Source organism: Fragaria vesca, linkage group LG5 (genome assembly GCF_000184155.1).
Source record: "Fragaria vesca subsp. vesca linkage group LG5, FraVesHawaii_1.0, whole genome shotgun sequence".
NCBI lineage: Eukaryota > Viridiplantae > Streptophyta > Magnoliopsida > Rosales > Rosaceae > Fragaria > Fragaria vesca.
The window spans coordinates 6,637,413-6,651,878 of NC_020495.1; the positions used below are offsets into that span (position 1 = coordinate 6,637,413).

Consider the following 14,466-nt stretch of genomic DNA (forward strand, 5'->3'; position numbering starts at 1 on the left):
ATTTATATAGGAGATATGCGCGTATATTTATACACCGTCTTTTCCACCATAATGAGGTAAAATGCCATTATGGTGCGACGTGAGCGTTAGACGCAAGCGTCGTAGCCTTGTGTGAATTTTCTATTTGTTTTTGTTGTTTCAAGAAAATTCATACAAGGGATATGACGAGTGTAATACATACATATTTTATTTTAGCCTGAGAGGCTGTATTTTACTGAGCGTTGGAGACTGGCCGGAGCTAGTCATGAAATTTCCAGTTTTCGTGTTGAGTGTTTTGAGCTGTCGCATGCAGCATATTTTTCTATGGAAAAGTAAAATTGGGAAAGTATAAAAAATTATTTCATTTATTTTATTTTTATCCACTCACTCTAACATGTTCAAATGTTTCCCCTGGACCCTTTGTTTCCCCTGGGCCCTTTGACGTCTTAGAATACTTGTTGGAGGATTTATGTTATCTTTTGGATAATTATATTTGACGTTTGGGTAATGTTGTGTTGTTGGTGGTAGTTGTATTTGGGGAGCACGTAGGCTACAGGAGTTAAGGTTGGATTAAAATTTTTGGAAGTGTTTGCAGGTTTTCTTTAGGAAGGGTTGTCCATTTTCAAGGGAGGTTATGCCGATTTTTCGGTAATATCTTTCTTGGAGGTGGTCCCCGCACGACTTACTCCGGGTTTCGGGGTGAAATTCGGGCTGGGTCGTGTCATTTTCATTGATACTGCTCCTTTTTTTTGTGATTTTTGTATAGATTTGCGAGAAGTAAAGTGTGAAAAGTAAAAGAGCAAGAATTTAAAGGTGAAAATTTAAATGAACGCGAGAAATTAAATTGTATGAAATGTAATTGTGAAAAGTAAAATTGCATGAAATATAACGACCCAAAAGATTAAATTGCGTGAAACTAAATTGCAGAATGTAAAGAAAGCAATAAAAAGAAGAAGAAAACTACGCTAGAGCAAGAATAAAGAGAATTTGTAGATAATTTGAAGTGTCTGAGATTGTATTGAAGTGTATGTGTTGGTCGGGGACCCTTTACAATGAGCTATACACCTCATATTTATACTATTACAAACACAAGATTTAGAAAGGAAAGAACCAATTTAACTCGATGAATATCTCGGTCTTAATGACCAAAAGAAATATGTTCCATACAAGGTTCTAAAAAACGGTCTGGGCGGCCGCCTAGACGCTCGCCGGTGGTAGTCCGTTCCGATTTCAAGGTAGTCGTCCATGTTAGTCGGCTGCCATAAAATCGGGCGGTTAGGCGGCCTAGGCGGGATCTAGGCAGCCTGGGCGGGATCTAGGCAGCCTGGGCGGGCTCTGGGCGGCTCAGCGACTAGCATCTGTTATGTATTTCAGTTCATCAAATCTCTAAGCTAGACGCAGATCTAACTCGACTTTAGACTCACTAATTGAAGAAACTCAACCTCAGACTCTCTATCTCTGACTCTCGCTCTCCTCGACTTTGATTCGCACATGTTCATGGAATTTGACACAATCTGTGTGATTTTTCTGGGTTTTTTAGAGAGAGAAAGGGGAGTGAGAGAAACAGAAGATGAGAACAGTTTGATGAGATGATGAGAGAGAATAGAGATGCAGTATTTTTATCGAGATAGCAGTATTTTTGTTGACCACCAACAATATTGGCTTAAAAGGTGAGAGCACGTGAACTAAGTGGTTTGGTCAAAGTCAGACCACTAATCCACTATATAGCTCATTATTATCTGTTTTTCAAAGGAAAAGGTCTCGGATATAGTTCATTAGGTGATTAAAATTTATTCAACATTATATTAAATAATTATTTAAGAGAGTAATTGATTGTTATAATAATTATAGGCATTATTTATGTAATTATCTATTATTAAAAAATAAAATAAATACAAAAATACAAATCCGATTAATCCCCGATTAATCTCCGATTAATCTTTTGGGTAGGGTGGCATGGGACGAGATGGGACGGATTGAGGTCATCCCACGTCCCGTCCCGGTTGTTACACATGGGACGGGATCGGGACGGGCCTTACATTTTTCAGACTCGATCCCGCCGGGCCTAATCCCGGATGGGACGGGACGGGATCGGAATGGGACGGGCCCAATCCCGGCCATCCTGCATCAGTTTCTTTCTTCTAGAATCGTACAGTTACATTTGAAATTTCATCTAGGTGTCTTCATAAGATTTGTAGTAGACATCTTAATGTCCATTCTAGAATTTGAATCACTTGAAAATGATTTTCTCGATTAAGTTATGATTTTTTTAAGTTTAGGGTCTGCATGTCAATTCTGTGATTCTGAACCAGTTGGTTTCTTTTCAAAAACTGTACAAATTGGTTGGTTATGTGAGTTTAGTGTTCTCATGAAAGTTACAGAAGACATCCTAAAGATTATTTGAGAGTTGGAATCCTCTCAAAAAGAAGTTTTCTACAATTAGTTATGAATTTTGAAAGTTAGACGGGACGAGCCCAATCCCAACCATCCTGCATCAGTTTCGTTTCTTCCGGAAATCATACCGTTGCATTTGAAATTTCATCTTGGTGTCTTCATAAGATTTGTAGTAGACATCTTAAGGTTCATTCCAGAATTTGAATCACGTGAAAACTATTTTTCTAGATTAAGTTATGGTTTCTTAAAGTTTAGGGTCTATATCAGTAAATTCTGAGATTTGAACCAGTTGGCTTCTTTTCGAAAACTGTACAAATTGGTTCGTTATATGAGTTTAGTGTCTTCATGAAAGTTATAGATGACATCTTAAAGATCATTTGAGAGTTGGGATCTCTCAAAAATAATTTTTCTACAATTAGTTATGAATTTTAAAAGTTAGACGGGACGGGACGGGACGGGACGGGCCTGACGGGACTCAAAATTTCAATCCCCCGTCCCGTCCCATTGTTTCTCTAATGGGACGGGACGGGACGGGACCGGTGTTTTTAGTTTCAAATCCCGCTGGGATCGGGACGGGACCGGGATTTAAGGGATTTGTGCCCAGCCCTACTTTTGGGCGCTGTCCGCCCGACTAGCGCCCAGCGTTTTTTAGAACCTTGGTTCCATATTGATTCTTCTTAATTGCACGCTTATTACTTTCTTCATGCGGAACCATTGTAATCGATTTGCTCTTAATTACACAATATCGTCCTTGATGCCTTCAAATGCGGTTTAAATCTCGGTTATTTCCTTCCTCAATTTATATCGGCAATTTCTTTCCTTTTTTAATTTCTTCTCTAAGGGTTAATATTTAATAGAATTTTATTATGAAATTCTATTGACATATTACTAATAAAACACCAAATTTTTCTTAACTATCAGCCAAGATTTCAAGGGCCAATTTATCAAAAACGGGTGCAAACAAGTATAGATTGAATTCAAGCATGTTCATAGAGGCTAATGTAGCATGTAGTCATGTACATATCTACTACCACAACCACAATTTACATATTACTTTGGTAAGGATGAATTTGGCCTATGTTTTATAGATCTGTTTGTCTTATACTAGTTGAGTGGGAGCTATCAACAACTTGAGAGAACAAAGAAACAAGATCGATAAAGAATTGAAGAGCTACAAAGAATATCAGACCAGCACTTTGGTAGCAAGTGCTATTGTGAATTGATGCCTGTACTAGGTTTAAAAGTATGGAATCAATATTTAATATTAATTCTTCCTGAAAATACAGAAGTAAAATACCTCCCTACGTACTATACAATACAATTTACTAAACTACTAATAGAGGTCTTAATGGCCATGTTGTTTTGTACGGTTTGGCTAGTTATGGTGGAGGTCGATCTCATGTATTGGGTAGGTGGAGTTTTTGGCCAATTGGAAGTCCTGCTCAGCTGCTTGGTGGTCTTAGCAGATCGAATTTTGGAGTGACCGGTGGCCTTGGTAGGTCAGGAAATCCAAGGTTGCTAAGCTTCTGATCGAGTTCATGTCTTGGTAATTGATTGCTATAGGTTTTTTAGTTCATATATTAACTATATGGGCCAGATAATAATCTAACTATAACGTATGCATGTGTGTTCACATCAAAGAATAAAGACTAGAAAATCCTGACGATGCAGAAGTGAGATTCACAGTAAATATAATTCACAGCAAAAAAGCACCAAGCATATTTGCACTGCTGGAGGGCAGAAATATTATCCTTGAAGGATCCTATTGGCAAGTGGGAAACGGATCAACTGTGCAGATCTGGAGTGATAAATGGATCCCTAGTTTGAAAGATAATTACCCAAGACCAATCATTCCAATCCTTTCTCAGTGTCCTAATTTTGTTTCAGACCTCATTGACTGGAACAACTATTCTTGGAATCTTTCCCCAATCCACCAATTGTTGTCTAGACAAGAAGTAGAAGCAATCAGTAGTATTGTGCTTGGGTCCCCAGATGAGGAAGATAGATTAATTTGGCCATTGGAAAAATCAAGGCAATATATTGTAAGGTCAGGGTACCATTTTCTACACTCCCAACAGATTAAAAAACCTGTGGACAGAGCTTCTTCATCACACACAGTATCCCTTTCAGTCTGGAAGTGCATCTGGTCTCTAAATGTCCTCCCCAAGATTAAGATTTTCTTCTGGAGAGTTGTTTCAAATGCTCTTCCAACTATGTCAGGTTTGTTTTCTAGAAGGATTGCGTCTGCACCAACTTGTCCTATCTGCAACCTTCATGAGGAAACTGTAGAACACTGCCTTCTTTTGTGTCCTTGGGCAGTCCAAACCTGGTTTTCTTCCTCTCTAAATTACAGAATTGATGTCAATAATATAACCACGTTTGACCGGTGGTTGGATGCTATTTCCAAAATGTCAAACCAGTCAAAAGAGGATAGGAACTACCTGCTCACTATGATATCCTTCATCAGTTGGGAAATTTGGAAGAGTAGGTGCAGCTTCATATACCAACACAAAAAGCTTGATCCGATTGGAACTTCACAAAGAGCTTCTCAGTCTAGTGTTGAGTACCTGCATGCAAAAGCCCAGGCAACAACCCTTCATTCCCTCAATCCCAGTAGCCCCATAATCTCCATCTCAAACCAACTCTACCCTCTCCATTATCAAAACCCAACCTCCTCATCAAACCACAGTGACCACACCCCATCACATCAACCTTTTCTTCCTAATGCTAACCATGATCATCAGCCAAGCAATTTTCCCTCCCATCAAATTACTTCCACTCAAACTCATTCCCATTCCCCTAGCCCCACTCTACCACACACTTGGCTGGCCCCGCCTCAAGGAATAATCAAGGTAAACCTGGATGGTGCTTGGAATTCGGAAGATAATAGTGCAGGAATTAGAGTCATTGCAAGAGATTCAGAAGGAAACCTGGTTTCGGGTGCAGCCTCCTCCATTTCAGCCCAATCTTCTATTGAGGCTGAAGCTAAAACGGCTCTTGAAGCTCTATCTCTAGCACAGGCTGGCAATTTCAGTGGAGTTATCTTTGAGTTTGATTCCCAAATTCTAGTCAACACCATCAATAACCCATCGAAAGCCTCACATTGGTTACTCCGGCCAGTCGGTGCACGAAGCAGACGGGCATCAATTTTCTTCTCCTTCTCTTGCTGGAATTGGATTCCACGGAAAGCGAATGAAGCGGCAAACTGCGTCGCTACGCTAGCTCGCCGGCGGATGTGCCCGGAGTCTTGGATTTCCAGACCCCCATCCTTGCTGGTTCATGTCTTGTCTTGGGATGGTCTGCCATGCCCTCCGATGTAGACCCTCTGTTCTTATTGCTCCCATTAGATTCAGTAGCTGACCTTCTTGGTGAAGTTTCGCTCAGCTGACTATTTCTATAGTTTAGTTTTTTGTTCTCATCAGGCGTTTTTGTCTGGAGATAGTCTCTTTGTAATAGGGCCTTGTTTTGGAACTTGTAATGATCCTCTTTTTCTGTTTTTCAATGAAATTCTCCTCTTTCGACTAAAAAAAAAATATTTGCACTGCTGGTGTCAGCTTCTTATTATGGAGATCTCTGTTTTGGCCACGATAACAATCTCCTGGTATTATACACATCAGAATAGAAAGAGGTTGTTGCCCATAACAAAGTGCTGCTAGGCAACAAAGCTAAATAGAAATGACTCGCCGCCATAATTGTGCTGAAACTTTCTGACGAGTAGAGATGGAGGTGCTGAAAAACTACCATGGTCATAATCTGATAATTGATGAACAAGAAAACTATTCTATTCTCAGAAGATGAAGAAAAGCAAAGAAAAGAGAAAGCAATACTTGATATTTCTGGTTATTGATACAAAATCTAAGATGAAATTGATAAGCTTTTTTTGGAGAAAAGAAACAGATTGGCTTGATGTGTAACGGTGGTGATCACCAGCTGGTGGTCAGTAGCTGACCAGGTGATCAGTGCTGTGATACGTAGAGCCAGAAGGCGACTTGTTCTCCAAGTTGATTACGTCACCAGTGGTGCAGATATGGATTGGACCTGCAAGGATGTGGACTGGGCTTGCTGCACTGGGCCTGTATACTCTTAACAGGAGGCTCCGGCCGTGAAGACTAGTTTCCCTCTTTCGGGTCGAATACCTCAGAAAGAAAAGCTCATCATGTATATGTATATATACTTGGCCATTTGACAAGGGGAATTGTACATGTATATATCCTTGGCCTGTTGGCCAGATCCAGACTGAGCGAGCACGACCCTCTACGACCAACTTGGTGACAGAAAACTACGTAAATGACGCACACCTACAGAAGAGTGGATGCATGAGAGCAGAGCGAAAAGAAGATGGTGAACAAATGGTCTCTAACTTTACACCTTACAATATGATATAAGCAAAGTGATTAGTGATCATCTCCATTAGATGGTGCGGTTTTACCTATGTTGCACGGACACTTGAGTGTCGGAGTGTCCAACACATCTGACACGGGAACACGCCTCCGACACGGCCCGACACGTGTCCGGCCCGTTATGTGGCGTGTCAGAAAATGTTGACTTTTTCGACACGTTGACCGACACGCCACCTCAGCCTCCGACACACCACGTCATTAATTTTTAATATATATATATACATATATATAAAAATAAAAAAAAGAGTTTAGATGGATTATGGAATGATTGAAATTTTCTTGTCTATTAGGTGTTAGAGGGCTGTTATGTTACTAAGTTGATGCCTAGTTTTTTTTAAATTTTTTATAACCTATATCGGAACTGCCCATTTGATCTCTTTAATTAATGACTTGCATTTGATTCTATTTAATGTTATTTTAATATGATTATGCAATTGATTGAATTTAGACAAAAAAAAATTGAATTTAGAACATGATTTTGGTAATGTAATAAACTTATTTAATATTTTAGTATATTTTTTATGTATTAAAAGTACATAAATATATTATTCTATTTGTCATGTTTAAGCCGTGACGGAAACTCAATTTTTAAGTTTTACCGTGTCGTCGTGTCGTGTCGTTGTATCCGTGTCCATGTCCGTGCAACAAAAGGTTTTACTTTTTAATGGAAACTAGATGGTGCAATATTCCCGTAGTACTCTTTAATTTGTAAATAGCATTACTAGTAACTGAAAACATGCATTTTCCCTATTACATTTCCATAGTACCAATAATATTATACCATGTTGGGGTATAGTATAGAGGTGAGGTGATTTGTACTTTATCATTATAAATTGTTAACCATGTCAACATTAGCAATAATGTACTAATGCTCGATCATCATAAATCCTATATACACTAGAGATGACTAGTGGTCGATTATCATATATTCTATATACATGCACGAGAGTTGATTATTGGTCGATCATCATATATCATATATACACTAAGGGTGACTATTGATCGATTGTCATAAACTCTAAGTCATATACACATAGAGTGTCGTGCTTCATTATATGCGTTTGATGATCCTAAATGGTAACCGTGACTCAAAAAGAACCATGACCGTAAATCATGGTTAAACTCTAAATCATATTATTTTTTTATTTTTTGATTCTCAATGAAAGTTAAACAAAACGTGTGAGAAAAAGTCTGTTAAAAAGAGTTAATAGACGTTTGTTGAGTAGGTCCTGTTTTTTTAAATGGTTTTTCTATGTGGACCAATAATGCACGACCATCTTACGAGGTATGAATACCTCAAGGCACCTAAGTATTTTCTTATGATGAACTGTTTTTTTTTTGCTTTGTCGTCTTGATTGCCTCATTTGAGAATTTATGTTTAATAAGACTATTTTGATTCTTTGTAATCATGAGGTTACTACAAATGCAACGAGGAGTGTATTCAGTCCACCATGGGTGAATGGTAACCGTTAGCATGTGACCATACATGTGAAGTTTTAGGCTTAGTTTGTTATTGTGGTTTAAAAACTCAGTTTTAAATAAGCAACTCTCAATCTGCTTTATAAAATTGTGGTTATTTAAATTAAAAGTTCTAGATAAGCACGTTTTAAGATTTTATCAAACATAAAATTTATCTAAAATTGTGATTATAAGTTATTTTAATCCCCAAAACTCAATACCAAACTGGAACTTAATCTAAATTCTCAATCAGTATTTACACGTTGAGAAATTTTATTCACACATCCCCATTTACTTAATACAGATCACATGTTTTTGTAAAATTTTAAATTCTTTCTATACCCTCTCTTCTGCTAAAAGAACAATAGAACAAAAAACAGTTTTCTCCTTCCTCTTCATTCATCAAAACCTGCAAACCTAATCGTCAAATCTCATGTTGTTTATTCTTATCCATCCGCATAAATAATAACTTAGCAAAACCCACTTCTGTCGACATATCAGAATATTTTGATTGAAAATTCCTTCTGAATTAGACCAAATGTAGATTCTTCATATGATCATCTTCACAACTATTGATAAATTTAATGAGCACATGGACTTATTTTAATCTCTCTCTCAATGCACAATGCATTCTATTTATAAGAAAAAGGAAGGAATTGAAGAAGGAGAGAGGTGAAGGAGAGAGAGAGAGAGAGACCAGCTCCGTGCAGTGAGAGGGAAAAACAAGAGCAAGGGATGAGAGTATTTTTTTGGAAGGAAAAAGATGAGGGTAAAATAGAAAGTATATAGGGAAAAATGGCGAAAAAAAAATCAAGAAGTGTGTATTTAAAAATTAAATATGTGTGAATAAAATTACTTTTACACGTTTCGATCATCTATTTTATAAATAAAAAAAAAAGAAAGAAAGAGACAAAAAAAAAAAAAAGTAAAAGAGGGTCCAATGCACATGGTCATAGTCATAGGATTAATATGGAAAGAGTTTCATATGTCTTATATGTCTCGCATTACTATTCCGATTCACTTCGGTCCGTTTCTCTTACCAAAGACTCGTTTTGTCTCTCAAATTCACAACTCCCAACTCTCCCAGAATCGAAGCAGCAGAAGAAGAAGCACCAACCCTCCTTCACTCCCAGGTTCACTGATCGCAACCCACTACTTAGATCTTGCTATTGTCATTACGATTTCTTCAAAGATTGCTCTTTTCAGTTTTGAATTCGATCACTTCTAGGAAATTCAATCATATTTAGTCTTTGAGTTGAATTTGGGGTCATCTGAGACCAATTAGAAGAGTGATCTAACCCAAAGTTTCCAACTTTTATTATTTGTTGTGATTGTGATTATCAGTATGTTGTTATTTTCAGTTTCTGAATTTGTTGGTGTTTGTATTGTTTTTTGTGTTGTAGATTTCGATTTGGGTGAGTTTGAACGATAGGTGGATCTGGGTTGTGTTGAATTTCGTTGATTCATGGCAGCTTTTGTGCCTCCACCAGGGGCACCTAGGCCCAATAATAACAGTAACACCCCACCACCACCACCCCCAAATTACAATGCTCAGAGAAGCCCTGATTCGTTATCCGAAAACATGCACAATTTGAACCTTAATCGGCAGCAGCAGCCGCCTAACATGCCCAATTATGCTCCTAGACCATCCCCTTTCGGCCAACCTCCACCCTTCCCGGGTGCATCCGCACCTTATTCTCGCCCCGGCCCTCCCCCGGCCAGACCTGCAGCTCCTCCGCAAGCAACATTACCCCCTGGCACCACCGGAGTGAGACCTACTGGCCCACCTGCTGGTCAGTCTTCACTTTTTGGGTCTAGACCGCCTCCTGGTTCTTTCCCTCCTGGGGTGGCTCCTATTTCTCGGCCAGCTTCCAGTCCTTTTCAGACAACGGGGTTGCCAAGTGGTCCGGTTGCAACGCCTCCGGCTCCATCATCAGGTCCTCGCTCTGGTCCTGGGCCGTTTGCTAGTGGTCAGGCTGTGCCCCCAATGGGTGCTCCAGGGAGAATGAGTAATGGGCCACCGGCCTTTGGCTCCGGGGCTGTGCCAGGTGCACCTCGTTTTCCTCTAACTGGAAATTTACCTCAACCACCTGTTGGACCTCAACCACCAATGTCAGGGGCTCCTCGTACTCCAACCATGCATTCGGTGCTCGGTGGTCCGGCAGTCAGTGCCCCACCAGGATCTACTGCTCAACAAGCACCGCCATTTTCGTCGGGTCCTCAAGGCATGCGGCCTCCTCCTCCTGGTTCTCCTTATAGCCAACAGTCGTGGCTAATGCAACAAGGGCAGGTGAATCATATATTTTCAGTTGCATTTCTTTTCTTTTCGTTGTTTTTTTTGTTTTGTTTTAGTAGTTGCTGATATACCAAAAATCAAAATGTTGCTAAATTGACTGACAGAATTAACATGAAGCGGGTATATAAATGTATAAATCTAAGTTATGGTTATATGTAAAACGACTCCTAAGGTATGGAAATATTCAAATGTGAGATCAGATATGCAAAACTGTGGCATATATAAATATAAGATACCTGAAAGCAGATAGTTTGATTTAGGCGAGAAAACCATTTGAAGGGACTCAGTAAACCCAAGTATATTCTAAACTATCTGTTCTCTGTTTACAGAAGTGAGCTCTTAGCTAATGTGTGTAGTCTTATATAAAACAAGTAGCAAGTGGTTAGTGTCAGCTTAGTAGTGCACCCTCTCTTTACTCAAAGCATGTCAGCACAATCCTCCACCCTCTCTTTAAGAGAAACACACTCTTGCTAGTGCATGCTTTCAAGTTTTAGCAAGAGAATCTATTAATACACAAGCATCATGTGCTACAATACAAAATCATCATGTGGGCCCTTCTGAACTAATACTTAAAGCATCAAGATTAGTATTTCTTCCTAAAAGATACTAGCTACACTATTATGGTGCCATGTGCTTAACTTGCTAAAGCATTACCTTGCATCATATAGCTTTTAAGTTATGAATTGTAATTTCTGGAATAAGCATGGTTTCATTAATAAAAATGATAGATAGATTCTATATGGGGTATAAGGTGTCTAATTCAGCTATATAACTTGCTACATTACAAAATTTTCTTTTGATCAATGCTTTTGACAACCTGGGAATAATTTAATGGGAAAAATTTGATGAACCTGTATATTCATTTCTAATGGGAGTCTGAAATATTTCAATTGCATGCATTAGGTGGCTCCACCTACACAATTTCCTGGGGCTGCTCCACCCCCACAATTTCCTGGCTCTTCTCCACCTCCACAATTTCCTGGCTCTTCTCCACATCCACAGTTTCCTGGCTCTGCTCAACCACCTAGAATGTATGGAATGCCACCACAGCCACTTCCAAATCAGTCTATGACTACCATCTCATCTGCTGCCAATCAAACTGGAACTCCTGTGGGGTCATCAAAGATTGATCCCAATCAAATTCCTCGGCCTGGGCCAAGTTCTTCAGTACTTCTGCATGAAACTCGTCAGGCCAATCAAGCAAATCCTCCCCCGGTATTTATTTAACTTGAAAAAAAAACTATTATTTTATTTCAATATATACTTAGCTGTATTTATTTGAACTTCTATTCATTGCTAAAGATCATGTTGCAAACTGAACTTTAGAGATCTAAAAGACTGGTAACTGCCAGTCACTATCTTTCTTCTGGTTATTTTAATATCTTCAACCCTGCCATAAGTGATTATATTGTTCTTCTGATTCTTTTATTATTTTGAAGCCTGCTACAAGTGATTATATCGTCAGAGATAATGGGAATTGCAGTCCACGTTACATGAGGTGCACCATCAATCAGGTTGGCATTAGCTTTCATGGATGGGATGATCAGTTTGTACTTTTTTGAAATGGAGCAGTTGTGTTTTTTTGTTGGAGTTTCAATTTTGTTTATTTCTTGATGTTATTGTGTTGTCTATATACCAGATACCATGCACTGCTGATCTTTTGACAACATCAGGGATGCCGTTAGCTTTGTTGGTTGAACCTTTTGCTCTTCCGCATCCATCTGAGGAACCAATTCAGGTACTTCACATGTCTTTTTTTTTTCCCTCCACTTAATAGTACCTTTTGTTTTAGATATTAGTTGCTTTATTTGTTTCTCACTCCTCAAACGACATTGTGAAATTTATTTTTAAGTTATATGTATATATATATATAGGGCCCTTCCACTAAGGGATCCCTTTTTTGGGTTTATATGAGGGATATGCTCTCTACCGTTAGATCTGGTTTAATGAATTTGTACGGCTGAGATTAAGTTCATGGGATAAACCTATCTCTCCTCAGACTCCTCCCACTTTGCTTCTTCTCCTCTTTTCACAAACCCATAATGCATCGTACTTATATATATATATATATTGTAAAAGTGTTATTTGTTATATGATATTAACAAAGACCTTATTAGAAGAAATTTAGTAGTGTGCATATTAAAAATAAGTTAGTTAGGTACACTATCAGTATTCAGCATAGGTCAGTAGTTTACCAAGATTTATTTTTTTCTTTAGAAAATTTCTGATGAAAAGTATGAACACAACAATGGAACCCCACCCGTTAGTATATGACCATATTTTTGAATGTGAACTTGCTATGTAATTTCCCTTTCCATAGGAAACTCAAGGTTCACTTTTGTAATGAAGTTAAATTCCTCATAATCAATACATGACATGAACCTCCTAAACTTAATTTACACTTTTAAATAGATTAGGGATCAAGAGATGAATCAGGCTATAATTGTTGCGCTGAACCTTAATTGTTGCAGGTTGTAGATTTTGGTGAAAGTGGTCCTGTTCGATGTTCACGTTGCAAAGGCTACATAAATCCTTTCATGAAGTTCATAGACCAGGGCAGGCAATTCATCTGCAACTTGTGTGGTGAGTTAGATCTTTTTCTGTACTTGTGTTGTTTATGTGATCTTTTCTTTCTCTTTATGGTGTAGTAAAAAATTGTTGATTTTGTCTTATTCTTTTTTATGTAAAGCTATTTTGATTGGCTTAGAAACTTTTGAACTTCTTAAACTGTATATGATAATGCTATCTTTTTAAGCAATGACTTAGAATGTTCTAAACAGTTAATAAGGATTATGTGCCATCAGTTGTACATTGTTGAGAGCGTGTAACTTACAATTCCTTCTTTAGTGCCTGACATCTTGAAGGTTTCTACTTCCGGCTGTGGATTAAGTTATAACCTACAGTGTTTATATGTGGATAAGTTTCTAAAATGGTGAGCTTACAACATGTCATTTCTTGTGCAGGATTTACTGATGAGACCCCCCGTGACTACCACTGCAATCTAGGTCCAGATGGCAGACGTAGAGATGCTGATGATCGGCCGGAGCTATGTAGGGGAACAGTTGAATTTGTTGCCTCAAAAGAATACATGGTTGGTTGATTAATAATATCTGCAATTCTTGAAGTTTGATTATGCTATGATGGTTTCTTTTAAGCCTTTTGAGCAACACAGATACTTTCACATACTTCTACTGGAGTTGTCATTTTTTCATACTCAGTATTCTCTTGTTCACCTCATTTTCTTTTTATTGGCTATGATAATCTTAGGTGCGCGATCCCATGCCAGCTGTGTACTTCTTCCTTATTGATGTATCCATGAATGCAGTACAAACTGGTGCAACTGCTGCAGCTTGCAGTGCAATCAATCAAGTTATTGCTGACCTTCCTGTGAGTTCTTCTATTACTTGCAATATTAAGTCCTTAAGCAAGGGTTTGACACTGTAGCTTGGAATTCGATTACAATTCTTCTCTGTATTGATTATTTGTATTTTGTAGCCATCCTAACTGTCTCAGAAACTTGTATATTTATGGGAAAGAATTAGTGTCCTGGAAAATTTAGTCTCTGCCCTGTAGATGTTCTCGTTAGTAGTTCAACTAGGTCTTGGATTTCTCAATTTTGCTGTTTTCATCTTTGTTAAATGGCATTTAGGTTTACCAGCTGGTGCAGTAGGTGAGTGAAAAATTAGACTAGCTATATATACACACACACACATATATATACAGGCCGGATGTGGAGCGGACGTCCGCACCGGCCTTGAAGTGCGGACGTCCTTCGGTTCTCCACCCTCCGGCGTCAGCGACGGCGCGCCTCCATCCTAGAAGACTCCACCAGCGTCCCCGACCACTTTCCCTCCCTGGCAAGTTCATTCTTTTCCAGTTTTCTGGCGAGATCACCCAAAACTTCAAACAAAGTTGATCTCGCCGGAAACCGAAAAAAAA

At 38.6% G+C, this 14,466-nt stretch overlaps 1 protein-coding gene across 1 annotated transcript in view; it reads left to right on the forward strand.

The window, feature by feature from the left end:
* Positions 1 to 9,225: 9,225 nt before the first annotated feature.
* The window catches only part of LOC101303131 (protein transport protein Sec24-like At4g32640-like), a 13,869-nt gene continuing 8,628 nt past the window's right edge, over positions 9,226 to 14,466 (forward strand). Inside the window, exons 1-8 of the mRNA XM_004301005.1 lie at positions 9,226 to 9,364; positions 9,635 to 10,521; positions 11,431 to 11,742; positions 11,967 to 12,041; positions 12,167 to 12,265; positions 12,999 to 13,110; positions 13,491 to 13,618; positions 13,795 to 13,914. Coding sequence (XP_004301053.1) covers positions 9,697 to 10,521; positions 11,431 to 11,742; positions 11,967 to 12,041; positions 12,167 to 12,265; positions 12,999 to 13,110; positions 13,491 to 13,618; positions 13,795 to 13,914 — 1,671 coding nt within the window. The 5' untranslated portion in view covers positions 9,226 to 9,364; positions 9,635 to 9,696. The remainder of the gene's footprint in view (positions 9,365 to 9,634; positions 10,522 to 11,430; positions 11,743 to 11,966; positions 12,042 to 12,166; positions 12,266 to 12,998; positions 13,111 to 13,490; positions 13,619 to 13,794; positions 13,915 to 14,466) is intronic.